The sequence below is a fragment of the Rana temporaria genome, chromosome 7, assembly GCF_905171775.1.
Source record: "Rana temporaria chromosome 7, aRanTem1.1, whole genome shotgun sequence".
Classification (NCBI taxonomy): Eukaryota; Metazoa; Chordata; class Amphibia; order Anura; family Ranidae; genus Rana; species Rana temporaria.
The window spans coordinates 116729789-116753519 of NC_053495.1; the positions used below are offsets into that span (position 1 = coordinate 116729789).

General features: G+C 46.9%; 1 protein-coding gene across 3 annotated transcripts in view; it reads right to left on the reverse strand.

Moving 5' to 3' along the window:
- NEK7 (NIMA related kinase 7) overlaps positions 1-23731 on the reverse strand; it is a 225962-nt gene that overhangs the window by 4334 nt on the left and 197897 nt on the right. For all 3 annotated transcript variants that reach the window (XM_040359875.1, XM_040359873.1, XM_040359874.1), the window contains one exon: positions 5210-5323. In XM_040359875.1, coding sequence (XP_040215809.1) covers positions 5210-5323 — 114 coding nt within the window. The remainder of the gene's footprint in view (positions 1-5209; positions 5324-23731) is intronic.

Sequence of the window (23731 nt, forward strand, 5' to 3'; positions counted from 1 at the left end):
CCAAATTTTAAATAAAAAACAAGCATCGGTTCCCCCTCCAAGAGCATACCAGGCCCTTGGGTCTGGTATGGATTTAAAGGGGAACCCCTACGCTGAAAAAACGACGTGGGGGGCCCCCCAAAAGCCATACCAGTCCATTATCAGAGCTTGCAGCCTGGCCGCTCAGGCAAGGGGGTGGGGACGAGTGACGCCCCACGCCAAAGCACCCTGTCCCCCATGTTGATGAGGACAGGGCCTCTTTCTGACAACCCTGGCCGTTGGTTGTCGGGGTCTGTGGGCAGGGGGCTTATCGGAATCTGGGAGCCCCTTTTAATAAGGGGGCCCCCAGATCCTGGCCCCCCCACCCTATTTGAATGAGTATGGGGTACCCCTAACCATTCACCTGGGGGAAAAAGTGTCAAGAAAAAACACACACTAGACATGTTTTCAAAGTAATTTATTAGGCAGCTCCGGGGGTCTTCTTCCGACTTCTCCGCTCTGTTTTTTTTCTGCCGGGCTCCTCCGCCATCTTCTGCCAGCTTTTTTACTAGTGGTGGCCCGGTCTTCTCTCTTTTTCCGGGGACTTCTTCCGACTTCTCTTCTCCCGATCTCCGGTTCTGCCTTCTTCCGGGCTCCTCCGATATCTTCTTCCAGCTCTTTTACTAGCAGTGGCCCGGTCTTCTTCCGACTTCTCTGCTGCCTTCTGCCGGGCTCCTCCGCTATCTTCTTCCAGCTCTTTTACTAGCGGTGGCCCGGTCTTCTCCCTTCTTCCGGGGGTCTTCTTCCGACTTCTCCCGCTCTCCGGTTCTTTCTGCCGTGCTCCTCCACTATTTTCTTCCAGCTCTTTTACTAGAGGCGGCCCGGTCTTCTGCGTGGTCTTCTTCCGATGTTGACTCGATGATCTCTCCCGCTGCAATGCCGTGTGTGCAAAGATTTATATAGGCCTCTTATGATGTCACAGTCCCATCATGCTCAGGGTGGCGACATATGAGGCGGGGTCACCGGGTGATATGACCCAGTGACCACGCCCCATGCCTATATAAATTGCTGCGCACCCGGCATTACAGCGGGAGGAAGCGTTGTGTCAACATCAAAGAAAAGAGGGAAGAAGATTACGGAGAAGACCGAGTCGCCGCTAGTAAAAGAGCTGGAAGAAGATAGCGAGCGGAGGAGTCCGGCAGAGGGACAACAGAGAGCAGGAGGAGACGACGGATAAGACCGGGCTGCTGCTAGTAAATGAGCTGGAAGAAGATAGCAGAGGTGCCCAGCAGAAGGCACCGGAGAGCGCGGAGACGACACTGGAGAGCAGAAGAAGAGACCCCCAAAGCCGTAAGACCCCCGATGCTGCCTAATAAATGACTTTAAAAACCTGTGGTGTTTTTTTTTTACACTTTTTTCCCTCCAGGTGAATGGGTAGGGGTACGATGTACCCCATACTCATTCACATAGGGTGGGGGGGGCCCCCTTATTATTATCCCGGATTCCAATAAGCCCCCCGCCCGCATACAACCAACAGCCAGGGTCGTCAGGAACAGGCCCTTGTCCTCATCAACATGAGGACAGGGTGCTTTGGGGTGGGGGGGCTGCCCTAAAGCACCCACCCCCCCTCATGTTGAGGGCATTCGGCCTGGTACGGTCCAGGAGGGGGCGCTCGCTCATCCCCACCCCCTTTCCTGATCTGCCAGGTTGCGTGCTTAGATAAGGGTCTGGTGCGGCTTTTGGGGGGACCCTACGCCGTTTTTCGGCATAGGGGTTCCCCTTTAAATCCATACCAGACCCAAGGGCCTGGTATGCTCTTGGAGAAGGAACACATGCTGTTTTTTTATTTAAAATTTGGCGTGGAGTTTCCCCTCATGATTCATACCAAACACAGTGCCTGGTATTGGCGGGGATACAAGTCGGATCCCCATTAAATATCATGCTGCAGCTAAACGCAACCGCATATAAATGCAGCTGATCGCTGTGCCTGGAGTCTTGAATTTCACAGAAAATAAACATGCTTTTAACTGCGGCAGAACAGCCGTCCATTTGAAAAGGGTCTTATACCCCTTTCTTGCCACTGAAAACAAACAAGGAATCCATCTTTCTTACTGCTTTCGTCAGCTCCAAGTACTGCCGGATACATCGCCTTACATCTAATGTATGAAATTTAAATTCCCTTACCCCTGAGGGATTAGGGCAGAAAGTGGACAAAACTATCTCCGGGCTTCGATGAAACTTTGAAGCCACTTTAGGTGAGAATGCCGGATCCATTTTTAAAACAACCCGGTCCAGGAAAACACAAAAATGGGGTCTGACTGATAAAGCTTCTTTTTCACTGACCCTCCTGCCAGTTGTCACGGCAACCAAAAATATTGTCTTAAAAAGGTAAGATTTTTTAGTGAACATTCCTCTAAAGGGATCAATGGAGGGGGGGCTCTTTTAGGGCCTGCAAGACCAAAGATAGGTCCCACCTAGGGAAGGGTGGGCCCTAAACCAGCCTCTGCCTCCCTAGTGCTTTGAAAAATCTGACCACTCAAGGATTGGAGGCCAGAGGTTTTTCCAAAAATGCATTAAGTGCTGATTCCTGGCTCTTTAAGGTGCTCATGGCTAACCCTTTGCCTGCCCCGCACTGCAAAAATTCCAGGACTGCTATAGGGCTCTTTACCTTGGAAGGAGCTTCCTGCACACCAGTCATTAAAGCGTTTCCAGAACTTTCTGTATATCAGGCACGTCTTTCTGCTATTGAGCAGAGGGGACACTAGCCCCTCGGAAAACCCCTTGGAGTTAAGAAACCCCTCAGTAGCCAGGAAGCAAAGTTCCATCGATGCACCTAGGGACAAAGGACCGGACCCTGGCAAAGGTGGTCCTCCCAGACTGGTAGGAACCATGGGGGCTCTACTGCCAATTGTTTCAGGACTGAACTGGGACATTTTGGGCCAGTGTGGTGCCACCAGGATCAAAGGTGTTCTCCGTCTGAATTTTTCTCAGCACTGCCGGCAGCAGGACCGGTGGTGGGAAGGCATAGCATTTTGCAAAATGGCAGCTCTGAGTTAGAGCATCCACCCCTAGTGCATCTTCCCACTTCCCACGTTCAAGAAGAAGAAACGGGGGTTTTCGTGTTGTTTATTGTTGCAAAAGTATCCAGAGTGTACTTGAGTGTGGTAGCCTTGTAATTCCTTCCTGAAGGACCTGAGTGCCAACCCAACGGCTTTCAGTTCCTTCCAATTGGTTGACGTCTTTAGCTCCCCGCCTCTCCAGGTGCCCTGTGGCAGTAGGGTTCCCTAGTTGCACGCCCCAGACGTCGCCGCCTGCATCCGTGGTCACCACCTTGGAAACCGGGATGACCCACAGACGACCCTGCTACAGGTTCACCATTTTCCTCCACCACCAGATAGAGTATTCCACCTCAGGTCAAAAGGTCCAACGACTCCTGACTGTGGTCCCATATTTTTAAGACAAAGATTTGAAGGGGATGAAAATGTAGCCCTGCCCACTGAACCACTGGGATAGTGGAGGTTAGCAGACTCCCTTTGTCAGTTCCAGGTTTATGGTCAACTGTTCCAGGGATGCTGCGAAGAGGAGTAGGTCATCCAGACCACTTTGAGCCGCAGAAAATCCATGGCCTCTGCCATGACCTTCGAGAAAACACGGGCGATAAGGATTGGCCAAATAGAAGCACCTGAAATTGTAGATGAATTGTTTCTCCTACATTTGCCGCTAGATGGAGACATTTCTGGAAAACCTTTGTGATAGGGACATGGAGGTAGGCATCTTTGAGGTCTTTAGATGCCATGTAGCAATTTCGGGGTAGAAAAGCTCTGACCGTAAAGATTGATTCCATACGGAACCTCTTGTAGGATACAGACTGGTTCAGGATCAGTCTGTACTTTCCTGAGGGTTTTTGTACTACAAAAACATGAGTAAAAACACCCACTTTCCTTTTAACGCCCCCAATAGGGCCTCAGCCTTCTCCACACACCTGGGAAATTGTGTGACAAGGAGCCTTCGTGAGGATGGTTTTGTAAATTCCAGGTGGTATCCCCCTCCTTACAATCCCCAGGATAAATTGACTGGAGGAGACAGCCTCGCACTGTGGGAGAAAGGCCTGTGGTTGGAATGTCATTGGCTTTTTCAGGGCTGTTCAGGAAGGCAGCGTCCAGTTTGGGATTTTTTATTCCAGACGGACGATGCATCTTCTACACACACACACACACACACCAGGAAATATTGCAGGTCTTTTAAAAGGTAAGGACCTGAGCCTCCCTCACCTCTGACCACCCATTGGGGTCCCTCCCTCTTCTAAGAACCATCAGCGGAGGGGGGGATAATCCCAGGTAAGGAGAACCCCACATTCCAAATCATCTCCAGCCTGCACCCGGCCCGCTATCGACACCGAAACCGGAAGCCACAGGTCAAAGGGTGGCACGCGCGCCCCCTCACACCGAAAGTGACATTGCCTGCTACTCGGCTCGCCAGAGTTCCACTGCAGCCACATAAATGTACGGGGAGAACGGATGTCTCCCTGCTGCATCCCTGTGAATGTGATAGCAGGCCCCCGGATCTTCCGTCGGCACTCTGAGAAGATGGGGTGGTGACTCTTCTTGTGGTCAGGTATGTGACCTACCACCGTCCCTGGGAGCGCCTTGGCCTCCCCTACAAGACTCAATAGCCACAGCCTCCCTGTCAGGCTAGGTTCCTAGCAGTGTCTACCCGCTGGAGGAAACACAAACAGACTAAGGTCTGGCAGGGGGAAGCCAAGGTCCCCCATAGTGGGTGTCATGAAAGACGGTGGGGGAAAGAAAGGTCCATAAATATTTTTAAGGGTTTATGGGTGAAGCTCTGATGACAGCATTATGGAAATTGCCACTGCCGACTTGTTTTTAAAGATGGCTGTCATTCTAAGACATTGTGTCATGTGGGGAAAATGCATTTTCCACAACAAAAGTCATCATTTTATATTTCATGGGCAGCATGACCGCCCCTGAGCCTGTACACAAAACGAGTCAGCAATATTCGTACCCATAATTCTATTCTCAAAGGCTCTCATAAGGTTTTCATTAAAAGTGTAGCGTTTAAAAAAATAAAATAAAAACCTGAACAAAAATTCCAAAAATTTGTACTGTCCAATAATTAACAATGTCACCGGAAGATGAATCACAAGTAAAATAATAATATCAACCACTGGAATGTAATCACAAATTGGTCACTGATAAATGGCACAAAGCAAAAAAAGAAAAAAACATCATACCTCCTCAGAATAATGATCAGACGGCAATGGTGGATAGTCGCACTGCTCTATCTTCTTACACAAAGAGTACAGATTCATCTTGTCTCCATAAAATGGACTTTGTAGTGCTGCCATCTGAAATTAAAAACATTCCGATTCAGGTAATATGGTTAAATGTCAAACCTAATTTTTTTTCTAGCAGGTTGGGTAATATAATACTGCAGAATAAACAACAGCAAAAATGTTTTTAATTTTTTTTGTTACTCACTGTAAAATACCTTTCTCGGAATTCATTGACGGAAACTATGTATCTTCCTTCATGACAATAGGGTTTATAGCGCCACTTACAGAAGTAGCACACTAGGGTGAAAAAAACAAAAAACACACAGCAATGCCTATGGCCAGTCCTAGCTGGTATAAACCCCCTCTTCTATAGGCAAGCCAGTTGGTCACAAAGCAGTACAAGAAAAAAGCCTAAAAGAGGGGTGGATGCTGTGTCCATCGATGAACTCTGAGAAAGGGATTTTGCGGTAACAAAAATCAAATTTTTTCCTGCGTTCATTGATGGACACAGCGTTTCTACCTTTCTTGACCATAGGGACGTCCCAAAGTGCCTCAATGAGGGGTGGGGAACCAAAATAGTAGCCATCAGGCAACCACCCAAAGAAAACCCTGCATAAGGGGAAAAAAGGCACCTCAAACAACCGTCTGCAAACCCAGCAGGCAGACAAGCATCCAAAGATGCAAAAAACAGTAACCTTGAGAAAATTTGGGAAAGGTATGCACAGACGACCAGGTAGCCATCTTACAAACATGATACATCTGATGCCTGAACGCCCAATTGGCACTACTCGCCCTGGTAGAGGGATTCGTAACCGGGAAGGGAGAAGCCAAACCCTTAATGGCATAAACCTGAACGGATCCATTGATACAATGGTGGGGGAAGGCCCCAGGCCTATTCATGGCCTGTCCATAATCACAAAAAATAATATGGAATATGACCTCTAGAAGGAAAACAAAGTGGACACGCATACACGAACATCCCAGACCACATCCAAAGTCCAAGGAGTGGAGCGCAATCCTCTTAGGGTGCAAAGAACATGGACACAGTGAAGGTAGAACAATGCCCTTATTCAAATAAGGAGCAGATACCACATTTGAAAGGAAGGACCATCACATCTGCGTGGGACATAAGATCTTTCTTTAGAAGCAACTACCAAGGAGCTCCTGCTACCAGCCACACCATGTCGGGGTATCAGGGTCAATGTGACCAATGAGGGGCCACCTGATTGACTGGAATTCCTTCAGCCTCAAGCCTACGCAGCAGACCAGGGAGAAATTAAGAGAAGGAGATGCAGAAATGAGAAGATAGGGGCTCTACCAAAGTGTCCATTGCATCAGTCAGATGATCTCTCAACACAAATTGTGTACTTTCCAGTTGAAACAGGACGCTAGGCGATCCATATCTGGCATACCTCACTGTAGACAGATAGAACACTGGAGACGAGTCTCCCTGATCCAGCACCCGACGACTCCATTAGTCTGCCAGTTTCCAATGCTTAAAACGCACACAGTAAGGAGAGCAAGCACAAGAAGCTCTGCCCACTGATGGATTCTAAAAGTATCCAGTGCCGCTGCTGTACTCTCCATGCCGCCCCCAAGGTTGGCATAGGCCATTAGATATTGTTCAAACAAAACCTGACTGGGCACCCCCCGAAGGAGGTCTATCTACTGTTATAAGCAATGGAGCCAGCATCTTGATAAATACCCAAGGAGTAGAGGCCAGACCAATAGGGAGGCCACAAACTTGGAGTGCATATGCCTAATCGCAGGCGTTGGTGCCCGGCACAGAGGAGAGTGTGCAGGAACACGTCCTGAAATTCTACTGAGGCCAATAAATTCTCCTGATGAAGGGTGGCCACTACTGAACACAACACCATTAGGCCAGGTTGACATATGTGCAAATTGGATGCATTTTTCACCGTTTCAATTTGCATATCATGCGAGTGTGACCGGCTCTCAATGGAGCCGGTTCACAAATGTCAGGGGCGGCCGCGTTGCTGTTTCCAAAAGGGTCTTGTGTGAATTCAGGCAAAAATGCGGACCCGAATCGCACTTGAACTGGTGAACAGAAACACACCAAACCCTAGCCTGGAAGCCGCGGCCGTCCATATGTAAACCCTGGCCTTATGAAATTCCACACCCTCACAAAAGCAATTCAGGCCTGAGGTCCAGGATTCTTCCAGTAACCAGTAAAACCCTCAAAACCTTGCTGGTGCCTGGTTGCTCCTTGAAGGGGCAGATCCTGCCCTGCCCCATAAAAAGCCTACAAACGAGGAAGTGAGAGTCACAAAAAAGGAGTAAAGGAACTTGTCTGGAGGATATACACAAAATCTAGTTCATAGTCTTGCAGGACCAGTTCATGAACCACTGTCAAAAGCATAAGGGTTCCCCAGGCTGCAAACCAATGGAAACAACTCACCACCATGGAGTTGTATGGGGGCAAACTTTTCTGCTGAGGAGGGCTTGTCCATGGGCCAAGCGGCTTGACAAACCTGGGGGAACAAAAAAAGCTGCATGCCTGCAGAAGAGAAAGGGCCCTGCCAGAGGTGTGGTTCATTCCCTTCCCGGAGCACAGAAGACTGGTACACCGCCACCCATAAGGCTCTTGAAAATGCTATCCACGGCGGCGCACCCAAGAGCTGCTTGCCTTGGAATGGAAGTCGGCCAGGGGTCACCCAGGTGTCCAGTCTGCAGCCCAACACTGAAGCCACAGAATGTGGAAAAGCACTACTGCGAAGACAGAGAGCTTGGAAAGCAAGAGCGCCACATTTACAGTGGGGATCAAAAGTTTGGGCACCCCAGGTAAAAAATTGTATTAATGTGCATAACGAAGCCAAGGAAAGATGGAAAAATCTCCAAAAGTCAAATTACAGATTAGACATTCTTATAATATGTCAAAAAAAGTTAGATTTTATTTCCATAATTTACACTTTCAAAATTACAGCAAACAAAAAAATGGCGTCTGGAAAAGTTTGGGCACCCTGCAGAATTTATAGCATGCACTGCCCCCCCCTTTGCAACGCTGAGACCTGCCAGTGTCATGGATTGTTCTCAATCATCGTCTGAGAAGACCAGGTGATGTCAATCTCAAAGGTTTTAAATGCCCAGACTCATCTGACCTTGCCCCAACCAATCAGCACCATGGGTTGTTCTAAGCAGTTGTCTAGAAAACTGAAACTAAAAATAGTTGACGCTCACAAAGCTGGAGAAGGCTAAAAGAAGATAGCAAAGCGTTTTCAGTTGTCAATATCCTCTATTCCGAATGTAATTAAGAACCGGCAGTCATCAGGAGCAGTGGAAGTTAAAGCAAGATCTGGAAGACCAAGAAAAATATCAGACAGAACAGCTTGCAGGATTGTGAGAAAAGCAATTCAAAACCCACGTTTGACTGCACGATCCCTCCAGAAAGATTTGGCAGATACTGGAGTTGTGGTACACTATTCCACTATAAAGAGATACTTGTACAAATATGGTCTTCATGGAAGAGTCATCAGAAGAAAACCTCTTCTATGTCCTCACCACAAAAATCAGCGTTTGAACTTTGCAAATGAACATATAGACAAGCCTAATGCATTTTGGAAACAAGTTCTGTGGACCAGAGAAAGGGTAATCGCTCAAGAGAACCAGAGAATCAGAGTTCAAGTTCTGTGGACCGATGAGGTTAAAATAGAACTTTTGGGCCGGAATGAGCAAAGGTACGTTTGGAGAAGAAAGCGCACAGAATTTAATGAAAAGAACCTCTGTCCAACTGTTAAGCATGGGGGTGGATCAATCATGCTTTGGGGTTGTATTGCAGCCAGGGGCACAGGGAACATTTCACGAGTAGAAGGAAAAATGGATTCAATAAAATGTCAGCAAATTTTGGATGGTAACTTGATGCTATCTGTGAAAAAGCTGAAGTTAACCACTTAAGACCTGGACCGTTAGGCAGCTAAAGGACCCGGACAGTTTTTGCGATTCGGAACTGCGTCGCTTTAACTGACAATTGCGCGACGTGGCTCTCAAACAAAATTGGCGCCTTTTTTCCCACAAATAGAGCTTTCTTTTGGTGGTATTTGATCACCTCTGCGGTTTTAATTTTTTGCGCTATAAAACAAAAATAGAGCAACAATTTTGAAAAAAAATCATTATTTTTTACTTTTTTCTATAATAAATATCCCCCCAAAATATATAAAAATCATCTTTTCCCTCAGTTTAGGCCGATAGGTATTCTACCTATTTTTGCTTAAAAAAAAAAAAAATCGCAATAAGCGTTTATCGATTGGTTTGCGCAAAAATTATAGCGTTTACCAAAAAGGGGATAGTTTTATTGCATTTTTATTAATTAGTTTTTATTTACTACTAATCAGTGATTTTTTTTCGTGACTGCGACATTATGGCGGACACTTCGGACAATTTTGACACCTTTTTGGGACCATTGTAATTTTCACAGCAAAAAATGCATTTAAAATGCATTGTTTACTGTGAAAATGACAGTTGTGGTTTGGGAGTTAACCACAAGGGGGTGCTGATGGGGTTATGTATGACCTCATTTGTGTTTCTAACTGTAGGTAGTGTGTGGTTGTAGGTGTGACGTCATCGATTGGGGTTCCCTATAAAAGGGAACACACGATCGATGACAGCGCCACAGTGAACGGGGAAGCTCCGGGGACCGATTGCGGGACTCTTGCGGCGATAGGGTCCGCGAGTCCCGGGGCTTCGGACCGGGTCGCGTGCGCGCGACCCCACGGCTGGGCTTAAAGAGCCACGTACATGTACCTGGATGTGCCCAGCTGTGCCATTCTGCCGACGTATATCGGCGTGAATGGGTCCTTAAGTGGTTAAAGAACGGCTTCTACAAATGGTTAATGATCCTAAACACACCTATAAATCCACGGGGGATTACATCAAGAGGCGTAAACTGAAGGTTTTGCCATGCCCTTCACAATCTCCTGACCTCAACATAATTGAAAATCTATGGATAGACCTTAAAAGAGCAGTGCGTGACAGACAGCCTAGAAATCTCAAAGAACTGGAAGACTTTTGTAAGGAAGAATGGGCAAAGATACCTCAAACAAGAATTGAAAGACTCTTGGCTGGCTACAAAAAACGTTTACAAGCTGTGATACTTGCCAAAGGGGGCAGTACAAGATATTAAAGAGTCACTAAAGGAATTTTTTTTTAGCTAAATAGCTTCCTTTACCTTACTGCAGTCCTGGTTTCATGTCCTCATTGTTAGTTTTTGCTTTGATGTTGCTGTAAATACTCTCTGTTCTGGACACTTCCTGGTTGCCTGTTTCCTGATAACCACAGTACTGGGAGATTTCCCACGGTGGTCACTAATCAAGGAGGTGTGATTACTGTGTGTAAAACGAAACTGGATTGGTGCTGAGGAGTTTTAGACAAAGTATCACTGCTCTCTATTGGCTGACTGCCCTCTAGTGGCTCTCTGTACATCAGAGAACCAGCAAACAACAGCAAAAACGAAACTACACTGCAGGCACATTATATGATTGTTTTTTTTATCTATTTTTAATCATTTTTAAAAGGAATCAGTTAACTATTATGTCTCTATGCCCTGTAAACAGTCATTTCAGCTAAAAAAAGTTTTTCCTTTAGTGACCCTTTAACTCTGCAGGGTGCACAAACTTTTGCAGGCGCCATTTTTTTGTTTTCTGTAATTTTGAAAGGGTAAATGATGGAAATAATATTTTTTTTTTTAATTTTTTATAAGAATGTCTAATCTGTAATTTGATGCCTTTTTGGAGATTTTTCCATCTATTCTTGGCTTCGTTATGCACATTAATACAAATTCTTACCTGGGGTGCCAAAACTTTCGACCCCCACTGTATGGATGCATCACACTGCACCAGTGGTCCACAAATTCCATGTGATATCTGGGAAAACTGTCCTTACCCAGTGTCCTGGGTGTAGGAGCCCAGCCCACCCAGTGATTATTTGCTACAAATCTATTGAATTTGCCAGGGTAGGAAAAAACCTTGGCAGAACGTGCCAGCTAGGGAGCACCGGAGAGGACATTCACCACCTTGGCAGCCCCAGTGCCTTCAATCCGCAATGTCTGCTGCACAGTGGTAATGTGTGGGGATACCAGTGCCTAAGTATGCATAGCAGCAGAATCTACAGGGACACAGAAGGAGGGGGGGTTACAATGCCCCCCTCATCAGAAGATGAGCAGTTGAGCAGGATAAGCTGGGGGCAGACGCGACGCCCCAGATGACATCTGCCCACCCCAAATCGGTCTGTAAATCAACAGCAGTGGGGGGGGGGGTATGTAGTCACCGGGTCCGGTCACAGGGCCCTGTCGGCAGATGAGTGGCAACTGGGACTGGGTAAGTCCCAGTCCGCCTCCTGTGCTGCCCCAGTAGCCGCAGACACTAGCAGTTTTACAGCTGCCAACCTGGCCACATTCCAGGTACTGCCCATGGCAGACCTGCAGGACCTATATCATCACGCATGGTTGAACAGTCCGACCTGCATAGCACCTAGCTTCCGCAGGTCCAGGGGACAGAGTACAGGATCGGGACAAAAGGGTGGAAGCCCAAAGTCAAAATGGTGGCTGCCGCAGGCTTCGCACCCAAAGCACCACCCACAGAAGGCATAGTGCCAAAAGTCTCCAGGAAAAGGGGAGGCTTGAGCACAAAGGCAGCAGTGCTACCCCAGGATCAAAGGTGGGCTGTACAGGCAAACAGCGCACATGGTCTTCACAGCTAGACCCTACAACACAGCCGAAGCCAGGGGGACTAGGGGACAACTGGTACCCAACCCCACCTCATTAGTATTATCCAGGGGCAAAATCAGGTGGGTGGGGGTGCCAGTAGCCAGTGCAAATGCACCAATCATATTAAAGGCTAGGTTCAACTTTAGGAACACATCAAAAAAGAAGGAACCCCTTATGGGACTTTAAGGGCAGTAGATAGAGCGTAACCAAAGTTTATAAGAACTTTAGGAACACGTTACAAATGTATTTAGGGCAGACTAGAAATAGGGTCCTGGCGACTTGGCTTGGAAGGGGGGGGCAAAAAAAAATGTTTTTGTTTTTTTTTGTGAGCTGGCACCATCTGGTGGTGAGCCGTTGGTATTACAAGTTAAGCATTACAAGTTAAACAGCAATTCTAATGTAATTTTTCCCTATTTTCACTGCCATCTTCTTCCCTCTAATTAGAACCCCCAAACATTATATATATTTTTTATCCCAACACCCTAGAGAATAAAATGGCGATCGTTGCAATACTTTCTGTCACGCCGTATTTGCGCAGCGCTCTTACAAGCGCACTTTTTTGGGAAAAAATTACACTTTTTTTAATTAAAAAATAAGACAACAGTAAAGTTATCCCCATTTTTTTTTTATATCATGAAAGATAATGTTACGCCGAGTAAATTAATACCCAACATGTCACGCTTCAAAATTACGTCCGCTCGTGGAATGGCAACTTTTACCCTTTAAAATCTCTATAGGCGACGTTTAAAAAATTCTACAGGTTGCATGTTTTGAGTTACAGAGGAGGTCTAGGGCTAGAATTATTGCTCTCGCTCTACCAATCGCGGCGATACCTCACGTGTGGTTTGAACACCGTTTACATATGCGGGCGCTGCTCACGTATGTGTTCGCTTCTGCGCGCAAGCTCGTCGGGACAGGGCGCGTTTTCTGGCTCCTAACTTTTTTAGCTGGCTCCTAGATTCCAAGCAAATTTGTCAACCCCTGATTTAGGGTGTAACGTAATATGCTCCCAATGAACTGCCTCCCACCACCAGAGCCTCCTCTGTTGTGACAGCAGGTGCCGTTAACTACTTGCCGACCTGCCGCCGTCATTCTACGGCGGCAGGTTGGCTCTCCTGCGCGAGAGCCCGTAGCTATACGTCGGCTATCTCGCAGGCTACCAGGGGCGCGCGCACGCCCCCCGCTCGCCCCAGACTCCCGCTCACGTGCCCGGCCGTCGCGGGGCACAAGCGATCGCTCGTTACAGAGCGGGGACCGGGAGCTGTGTGTGTAAACAAACAGCTCCCGGTCCTGTCAGGGGGGGAAATGCTGATCCTCTGTTCATACAACGTATGAACAGAGGATCAGTGATTTCCCCTAGTGAGGCCACCCCCCCACAGTAAGAACACACCCAGGGACACTTAACCTCTTCACTGCCAGTGGCATTTTTATAGTAATCAAATGCATTTTTATAGCACTGATCGCTATAAAAATGCCAATGGTCCAAAAAATGTGTCAAAAGTGTCCGAAGTGTCCGCCATAATGTCGCAGTACCGGAAAAAAAAAATCGCTGATCGCCACCATTACTAGTAAAAAAAATATATTAATAAAAATGCCATAAAACTACGCCCTATTTTGTAAACGCTATAACTTTTGCGCAAACCAATCAATAAACGCTTATTGCGATTTTTTTAACAAAAAATATGTAGAAGAATACGTATCGGCCTAAACTGAGGAAATTTTTTTTATTTTATATATTTTTGGGGGATATTTATTACAGCAAAAAAGTAAAAAATATTAATTTTTTTCAAAATTGTCGCTCTATTTCTGTTTATAGCGCAAAAACTAAAAACCGCAGAGGTGATCAAATACCAACAAAAGAAAGCTCTATTTGTGGGAAAAAAAAGGACGCCAATTTTGTTTGGGAGCCACGTCGCACGACCGCGCAATCGTCAGTTAAAGCGACGCAGTGCCGAATCGTAAAAAGTACTCTGGTCTTTGACCAGCAATATGGTCCGTGGGTTAAGTGGTTAATGTGTCTTTGGGTGTAGACACCCACGTGAAGGAATCGTCCCCTTTGGGGATGCACTCACCACATATGCGGATATACTACGCCTTGTATCAATAACTGGCGCTCCACTCGAACTTCCAAACTTTTAGTCACACTATGCAAGGCTCCAGTATAATGTGAAAAAATGAATTGTCCACATAGTGTAATACTGTATATAAATTTATTATAGCCCATAAGACCCCTTACAAGTTATACGATAATAAAGTGCTTATGCAAGCGTAATCACCCGGTCACCGGCAGTAGTAGGGAGAGACGTCTGTAGAACGAACGGCTAATGTACGCGGCTGAGACGCTTGCATAAGCACTTTATCGCTTCAGAATAATTTGTTTTTAGTACGTACAACTTGTAAGGGGTCTTATGGACTAGAATACATTTATATACAGTATTACACTATGTGGACAATTTGTTTTTTTCACATGTTTATACTGGAGCCTAGTATAGTGTGACAAAGTTTGGTGGAAGTTCGAGTGGAGCGGTGGAGAACCAGTTATTGATAAAAGGCGTAGTGTAGTATATCCACAGATGTGGTGAGTGCATCCCCAAAGGGGACGATTCCCTCACGTGGTAAAGTATCTGGTGGATGGTGTTTTGGTGATTCCCAGTTAAAGATCAATCACAGCACAAGTCATATCTGTCCTCCTTCGCACCATTCTCATTTATGAACATTATATGGAAGCTTGTCAAATTTTTTCATCTGACAAGAGCGCTGCTACATTATTATAAAGGACCCTTTTAGTTTTGAGCGTTTTTAGTACGTTTTTTTTCATTATAAGCTTACCTATACGTAAACGCAGGAGATGGAAGTTTACTTCCACTAAAGTGGAAGAGTCAGGGGAACAATGCAAAAAACTTTCCAATGTGTTTTATGGGCCAAAAACACCCCTTCATCAAGGCTAGAAAAAACATAAGGACATCGCCATATCAATACAATCCCCCCCTCAGAGTTAAAATTAAAATCAAATATCCAATAGCACTGGATGTCTAAAAATTAAAGCGGTTGTAAAGTATATATATATTTTTTTTTAAATAACATGTGTTCTACTCAACTGCCAATAGAACTGCACAGAGCAGCCCTGACCCTCTACTTCTGGGGTCACCCACTGGCAATTTTGGCTCCTTCTCTTGGTGCCACCACAGGAAGCCGCTTCCTACTGTGACAAACCTGCAGACTTGATCCCAAGAGGTGTTAAATGCATCCAGACACAAACGCAGCTCGGCCCCACCGCCGTCACAGAACTTGACAGAGTAGTGGGAGCCATTGGCTCCTGCTGCCTCAGCAAGGCCTGTGAGTGGAGAGAGCTGCTACAGATGGACACAGCGTTGGATCAAGTGAGGGCACAAGTAAGGAAGGGGGGGGGGGAGGGGGGAGGGGGCGATACCAATACAGCAAAAAATGTTTAACCTTAAAGTGGTTGTAAATGTAAACCCTTATATATGCCCAGTGAAGTGACTGACCTCAGGTTATAAGCAGAGGTGAAACACATGCTCCTGCATAAGTTGCATCTGTCCATCAGCATCTTCTCTATATCCGTTCAAAGTACTGAATTAATAAAGCTTGTCTGAGAACTCAGAGAAAGGGGGCAAAGAGCTGAAGTTACACTCTGCAGAGCTCAGTGAGGAGATCTCTGAGAGCCGATTGGAAGAAAGGGACACACCCCCTTGACACAGCACACAGGAATAAAATGTGAGACTATCAGCTGGAGATCCCTTTGTCACCATTTTACTTAGTGTCAGGAAAACTTGTCAGAAGTTATTCATGATGATAGAGGAATGAAGCAGCAGACAAAAGTGACACTTAGTGCTCCTAATTGAGAAAAGTACACACTAGAGGGATATGCATGGTTCATATTTAATGTCTGAGATTAACCACTTTAATGCAGGGAATGCGTTAAAATTAAAAATATTTTGGCTTTAAAACAACTTTAACCACTTGTTAACAGCCCTATAGCAGTTTTACTGCCACAGGATGGCATCTCTGTGCAGAATCACGTATATATACATGATCCTGCACTCCCACTGCAGAGGAGTGCATGCCGCCAGCAGGCTGCTTCTGCTGTGGTTCTTCACAACAGAAGCAGATCTGTGGGTGTCGGGCACTTGATACCATCTGGCACCCGCCGATCTCCCCATGTAGACAAGGCAGATTGCTTTTCTGACAGGGGGGTGGGACAGATTCTGTTGTTCCTGCAATGCAGGAAATAGAATTTATCTCTTCCCCTGGTAAAAACAAAGAATGGCTAGGGACAAAGTTAGTTCCCAGCCAGTGTCAGTAGTGACCATGCATATTTCTAGCACTGATCACTGCATTAGTGTCACTGGTTCCCGCAAAGTCTCAAAAGTATATGATTGTCCGCCGCAATATCACAGTCCTGCCATTACTAATATAAAATAAAACAAAATCTATAACTATATACCATAGGTTGCAGACGCTAAACTTTCACGTAAACCAATATATGCTAAGAGATTTTTTTTTTTTTTTTTTTTACCAAAAACATGTAGCTGAATACATATTGGTCTAAATTTAAAAAAACACTGTGGTGATCAAAGACCACCAAAAGAAAGCTCTATATGTGAGGAAAAAATTACAAATTGTATTTGGGTACAGCACTGAATGACCGCACAGCTGTCAGTTAAAGTAACGCAGTGCTGTATCGTAAAAAAATTGCCTTTTCATGAAGGGGAGATGTAAATCCTTGGGAGGTGGTTTATGTCAGGCAACAATGATTAGAAAATCAATATACAAATACTTCAGACAAATGTGAGATTCTGAATAATAATAAAAAAAAACAAAAAAAAATCTACCATTTCAGTTTACCAATTGTGTTAAAAAACAGTAAGGCATTTTTAACCCCCGCTAGCAGCCAAAGAAGGGGTTAATAGCGCCCGTGTAGTGGAGCTTCGGCAGCTCTGCACATTTAATAAATAGGATAATATACTGCGCTGACCAAAAATTGGGTGTAAGCTACCAACACAACAATAAGACAAAATTGTGAACGAAACATGAACATTTAAAGTGTTGCGCTGATGCTATATTGAGCGAGTGGTGTCATTCAATGATAAGTGATCGATAATTATTCAAAACACAGGTGAAGTGAGTGGATAATACAAAAGGGGAACGACACTATGTGGAGTGTGGTTCATGCTACTAAAAAAAAAAAAAAAAATATTGATAACCGCCAAAGATGAGCCAAAAAAATTCTGTAGCAAAATAGAAACTTGCAAATATAGGACTACAAGTTATTCTATAAAAACAAATAATAAACATATATGTGACAGTGAATCAATCGTTAACCTCAAAAAATGATTGGCTTTCAATAAGTGATGGCAGTCCTCAGACTACTACCAATGGTAAATATGTAGTCCATATGAACACATAAAGACACAGTCCATAAAGTGGTAGGAAGACACACTGCAACTAAAACCCAGATGTCTTGCAAAATAGGTGAGATGTGCAATCAAAATGGACACCCAGGAGTTCTTCAACCTTTGGATCATGAGGGGAGAATTAAATACTCTTACCAGCAGGCGTGGACCCAACAATTTCAATTGGCAGGGGCAGTGGAGAAGCAGTGTATATACCGGTCTTCCACCGCCCCAAAGATGCTGCTTGCAGGACTTTTTCTAACATCCTGCAAGTGCACCATTCCAGTGTGAAAGCACTCTGGCTTTGACACTGGAGTGACAGGAGAGGCGCTTTACAGGTGCTATTTTTAGTGTGAAAGTGGCCCAATAAAAAATTACATTCTGATACTCTGTTTGCAATAGCTCCTGAAAAAAGCAGATCCAACTGGAAAAACAAGTAACCACTCTCCCCCACACACACATGGCACTGACAATGGGAAGTCAAACACTTATACAGTAAGTATTTATGAAACAAATGCTTCCACTGGGTGCAGCTATATTTCAGTGGTGACGACTAAAATCATTAGTGAAGCCTTTGTGTGAACCGGAACTCATACAAGGCAAAGAGACAGCTCTGATTTACTGAAAGGACTGTAAGCACCTTATACTGGTCTTCCCTGCCATCTGAAGTCCTGTATACATCTAAACTTGCGGTGGATCAGAGCAACATCGATCTGATACTGCTTCTGTCATCTGCCAGCTCTGCAGTGATAGCCGAGCAATCGAATACTGCTGATCACTCAGTTCTCCCCCTCCGCTTTGAGCAGAGAGCCATGATGGTCAGTCAGCTGCTCTCTTCTCTTCCTCTATGGTGGAGGTGGGGGGGAGCTGGCTCAGCCTCTCAGCAGATCGCTGAGAGGGTGGAGGTGGGAGGGGCTGGCTCAGCCTCTCAGCTTGGGGACGTCCCACAAGTCTAGATTTAAGGAGCTGTGTCCGTCCATGCATGAAAAGAGAAAATAGGATTTTTTGTACTCAACGTCCATGGACGGACACAGCTCCTTAAATCTTAACTTGTGGGTTATGTTCCTGTTCTATAGGAGAGGACTAAGCAGAACATGTTAGATATTTAAACACAGGTTACTTAAAACAGAGTTAAACAGCCCTGCCCAGGGGGCGGCCCCTCCAGACATAACCCTCCGCCCTGCAGTCAGCAGCTCAGTTCGTAAAAAGCAGTACAAACTTAAAAAGGAAAGGTGGGTACAGTGTCCGTCCATGGACGACAAAGAAAAGGATTTTACAGTGAGTACAAAAAATCCTATTTTCTCTTATTGTCCCTGGACGGACACAGCTCCTTAAATCTAGACTTGTGGGATGTCCCCAAGCAGTGTTAAAAAAAACAAGGGGTGGGAACAGCAATCAAAAAACTAACTTCACCCCAAACAAACAAAGCTCCTCAATGGAGGAGTTGCAACTTTAAATAGCCGCCTGCAAAACCTTGCGGCCGAAGGAAGCATCTGAAGATGCACTCACATCAACCTTGTAAAATTTGAAAAATGTGTGAACGGATGACCAAGTCGCCGCCTTACACACCTGTTAGACGCTTGATGTCTCAAAGCCCAGGAGGCACCAATAGTCCTGGTCGAATGCGCTGTAACAGGAAGGGGAGGCGCCTGCCCCTTAAAGGCCTAAGCCTGGATGACGGTCTGCATGATCCACTGAGAAATGGCGGCCGACTAGAGACCGCCAGGCCCTTTTGTGGACCAGACACCAACACAAACAATGAGTCAGACCTCCGGAACTGAGCTGTAGCAGACCGGTACACCCGCAAGGCACGTACCATGTCCAAGATATGTAACGCAGCCTCTTTGGGATGCGACGGCCGAGGACACAAAGAAGGAAGTACAATGTCCTCATTTAGGTGAAAAGCTGAAACCACCTTCGGAAGAAAAGGCGGCTGCAGGCGTAGCACTGCCTTATCTTTATGGAGTAACAAGTATGGTGACCAGCAAAACAAGGCCGCCAACTCGTCTGACAGATGTAATGGCCACTAGAAAGGCCACCTTCTGAGATAGTGTCAAGAGAAGAATTTCTCGGATGTTCTCAAAAAGAGCCAAGAGCACCAGATTTAAATCCCATGGAGGAAGCAGTGGTCTAATTGGGGAAATCATATGTCGAACACCCTGCACAACCGTACCCACTAGTGAATGGGTCGCTGAAAGAAAACAGCCAAGGCTGAAATCTGTCCCTTAATGGTGCCTAAGGCAAGTTTCTGATCCACTCCTCGCTGCAAAAACAGCAGGACCCTGGAAATCGAATATGCCCGTGGACGCCACCCCATCTCCTTGCACATAGAGATGTAGGCCTTCCAAGCGCGATGGTAGATCTTCTGAGAAGAGGACTTTCGCACCCTCAGCATGGTTGAGATGACCGAATCCGACAGACCTTGGTCCCTTAGGTCCCCGTTAAAGCCAGCGACTAAAGCAGGATGAAGTATGGGACCTTGACACAGAAGGTCCTCCCGCATTGGCAACTACCAGGGCACATTCCGCCACTAGGCGCACGAGGTCAGCGTACCAGGGACGCCAGGGCCAATCCGGCATCCCCTTGGCCTCTACGCTGCGGAGCAGACGAGGAAGCAACAGTGGGGAAAAAGCATAAATTAGCTGATACTGCCCCCACGGCCCCCATTGTGTCCACAAACCTTGATACCTTGCGATTAAGTCGAGAAGCCAGGAGATCCACGTCCGGCGTGCCCCACCTCCGGCAAAGGAGTTGAAACCCCTCCGGATGTAACGATCATACCCCTTGATCCAGCATCTGGCGACTTAGGTAGTCCGCCTGCCAGTTTTCTATGCCCGGAATGTAAACAGCCAACACGCTCCTTTCCACCCCCCACAGGATGTGAGCGACCTCCATGTTCCCCCCTAATGGTTCCCCGCCGTGGCGTTGTCCAACTGGATCCTGATTGGACATCCTTGTATCCTCGGCGACCACAAGGAGAGGCACAGCCTGATCGCTCGAAGTTCTAGTACATTGATCAACAGGCGGGATTCGTCCCTGGGCCGACTGGAAACCCCAGACTCTCCTCCAACCCGTGAGGCTGGCGTCCGTCGTGATCACAGTCCAATGGAAAGGAAGGAACGACTTCCCAGACTGAAGAGACGGGGATCTCAGCCACCAACTCATGGAAGCCCTGACCAGGTGACTTACAGACAATTTCTTTCACCGCTCCAGGTGAGTCTCGTAGATCATCAAGGGTAGTTTGAACCACCAGGGTGCCGGCAATGCTGATTGTAGCAAAAACGAAAAGAACTCTGGACAGCCGCACTCCAAAATGACTTAAAATAAAGTTGGTCTTTTTAATGTAAAAAGTACATACAGGCACTGCAAACAACAGATACAGATTGGCCGACGCGTTTCACGCTGCAATTCAGCGCTTAGTCATGGCTGAGCCATGACTAAGCGCTGAATTGCAGCGTGAAACGCGTCGGCCAATCTGTATCTGTTGTTTGCAGTGCCTGTATGTACTTTTTACATTAAAAAGACCAACTTTATTTTAAGTCATTTTGGAGTGCGGCTGTCCAGAGTTCTTTTCGTTTTTGACCAGGTGACTTACCCGAACCTGACGATCCAGAGACAATGGAGATCTGTCCCATTTGGACAGGATCTCCTTCTGCAAGACTCGAGTGTGGAATTGGGCATAAGGTACTGCCTCGAAGGAGGCTACCATAAGGCCCAGAACTTGCATGCAAAAACTGAGACACGGCCATTTGCGGGATTGCTAACATTTTCACTGGCGACTGGAGCGTCCGCAACTTCTCCAAAGGAAGGAAGACTTTCGTCTCCGAGGAGTCCAGAATTAATCCTAGGTACTCCAGATGCTAAGTCAGTACCAAGACCGACTTCTGAATGTTCAGCACTTAACCAAATTCCCAGAGGGTCTGACTGGCTATAGATACGTCGTCCTCTAATTCTGAGCCAGAAGCAGCTCTCAGAAGATCGTCTAGGTAGCCCACAATATCAATGCCTCGCTGTCTCAGCAGAGCCAGAATCGGGGGGCGAGCACCTTGGTGAACACTCTTGGTGCCGACGCTAGGCCAAAGGGAAGAGCCACAAATTGATAGTGGTCTTCGCCGATAGCAAAGCATAGAAACCTGATGTCTGGTGCAGATGTGAACATGCAAGTATGCGTCCTTGATGTCCAAGGGTGCCAGAAAATCCCCCTGATGGAGCGCAGCAACCACCAAACTAATAATTCCATCCGGAACTTTCGAACCCTTACAAAGGCATTGAGGGCCTTGAGATCCAAGATTGGACGGACTCAGTCGTCCTTTGGGACCACAAACAGATTTGAGTAGAATCCCTTTAACCTTTCTTGTAGTGGCACAGGCAAAATTACCCCGCACCTCAGTAAGTCCTGTACTGCCCCCATTAAGGCAGTCCGACGACTCGGGGAAAGAGGAAGATTTGAGGGAAAAAAATCTGTTTGGCAGATAGGAAAGAAACTATCTTGTACCCAGAAGTGACCACCTGGTCGGCGAGCAGGGAGGTCCACCGATCTGCAAACCCGCAATGTCGTCCCCCACTCATGAGTCGGGCGGGGGTAAAACTTAATGTGGTAGTAGTCTTGTTAGCCGGCTTGTTTGGCTTCAGCACCCAGGAAGCGTCTGTCCCCCAGCTGGACCTTTGTCAGTCTGAGGATCTGCCCGCAGGCCCTGACTGAAGAAAATACCGCTTCTGCGTGGAAAAGGAAGGTCTTGGCTTAAGGCATGGCTCCTTCCCCTTAGAAGACTGAGTGAGAAGTGTGCTCTTACCTCCAGTGACATCCTTAATAATGTCGTCCAGCGAGGTACCAAAGAGCCTCCCACCTTAGAAAGGCAGATCTGCCAGAGCTTTTTTGGATGCTCGGTCAGCGGACCAGCATTTCAGCCAAATCAGGCGGCGCAATACCACTGCAGATACAGAGGCTCTGGAAATAAAGGGGGCCACATCCAGAGTGGCATCACAGACATACACAAGGCCCTGTACCAATTGGTCAGCCTTACGCACTCTGGAGGAAGCTGATGCTATTCTGTCTGTTGCAAAATCTTTGCCCATTCAGTGAGTGTCTGAGACACCAAAGTCGCAGCCAATATAGGTCGCAACGCTGACCCTAGCATGGTGAACATGGAACGGCTCACTGCTTCGGACCTCCTATCAGGAGGGTCCTTATCGCAGGGGTCCTTCTACCGGGAGAGTGGTTACTTTGTTTAACCAAGCGACCGGGGGGGATCAACGACCGGAGGAAAAAAAGTAAATTTTTTTTAAAAAGGCTTTCCTCAAATGAATAACGGACCGCCATGGGCTGAGGGATCACAAAGGACCTCTGCGGCGGTTTCCATTCCTTATCTATGAACTTATCAAAGACACAAAGGAAAAAACTAACAGAGCGAATCGCTTTGTGCGACCCAAATGAAGCAGAGCCCTGCGTGGACGTCTCAGCAGTATCCTCCAGCTTGAGAGAGTCCCTCACAGCATTGATAAGTGCACTCACAAGTACCACGAATGAGGAATCCTCACCAGGAAGGTCCTGGTCCGCATCCTCTGACAGTCCAGAACCGGGGTCCTGTGCCGTATCCAGGCCAGAATCCAAGTCAGAGCATTCCCCGGAAGATGGCGGGAGGAGGGGGCGCCTTTTACCCCCTTACACCCGCATCCACCCTGGCAACAAATGACTCCAGAACTACTGACAGGGTATCCATGGGAAACGCAGGTGCAGGGGCACCGGTTGTTGCCTCAGGAATGTTTTTGGAAGAAAGGTCAGCCACTGACTCCATGTTGCCCACTGACAGGCCTTAGGGATGTAGACAAGACAAAAACATCCACCCTCCTATGCTGCACAGACCGGGGGGTTACCCAGGGGACTCACCACCAAGTCAGAATCTGTTCAGCGCCGCTGCCCACTCTGCTTTCACACACAGCGTGTGTCTGAGAAAAACCTGTGAGGTGAATTGCACCATTCGCGCTGTCCAGAAAGCTAGTCCAGCACAAGAGGCCAAAATCCACTCCAAAATGGCCGCCGAAACACCTCAGAGAAAAGGGCGCGGACCACAAGAAAATGGCCGCCCGCAATGCTGACCTGCATCACAGCGCGGCCAATGGGTAATGCAATAATAAGCACAGGCCACAGAAAAATGGCTACCAAAAAGGCGCACAAATACAGCGATGTGGACGAGAAGGCCACGGTGGAGAGACTTCCCACTAAAAAGACTACCCACCACAGAGAGCGGGCCTGGACACCCCCACGGACCATACCCGGGACCTGGAGACCCACAAAAGGTATACCCCAGTCGCAGTTAGCCCCGCAAGGTAAGGAGGAAAAAGGGTGAC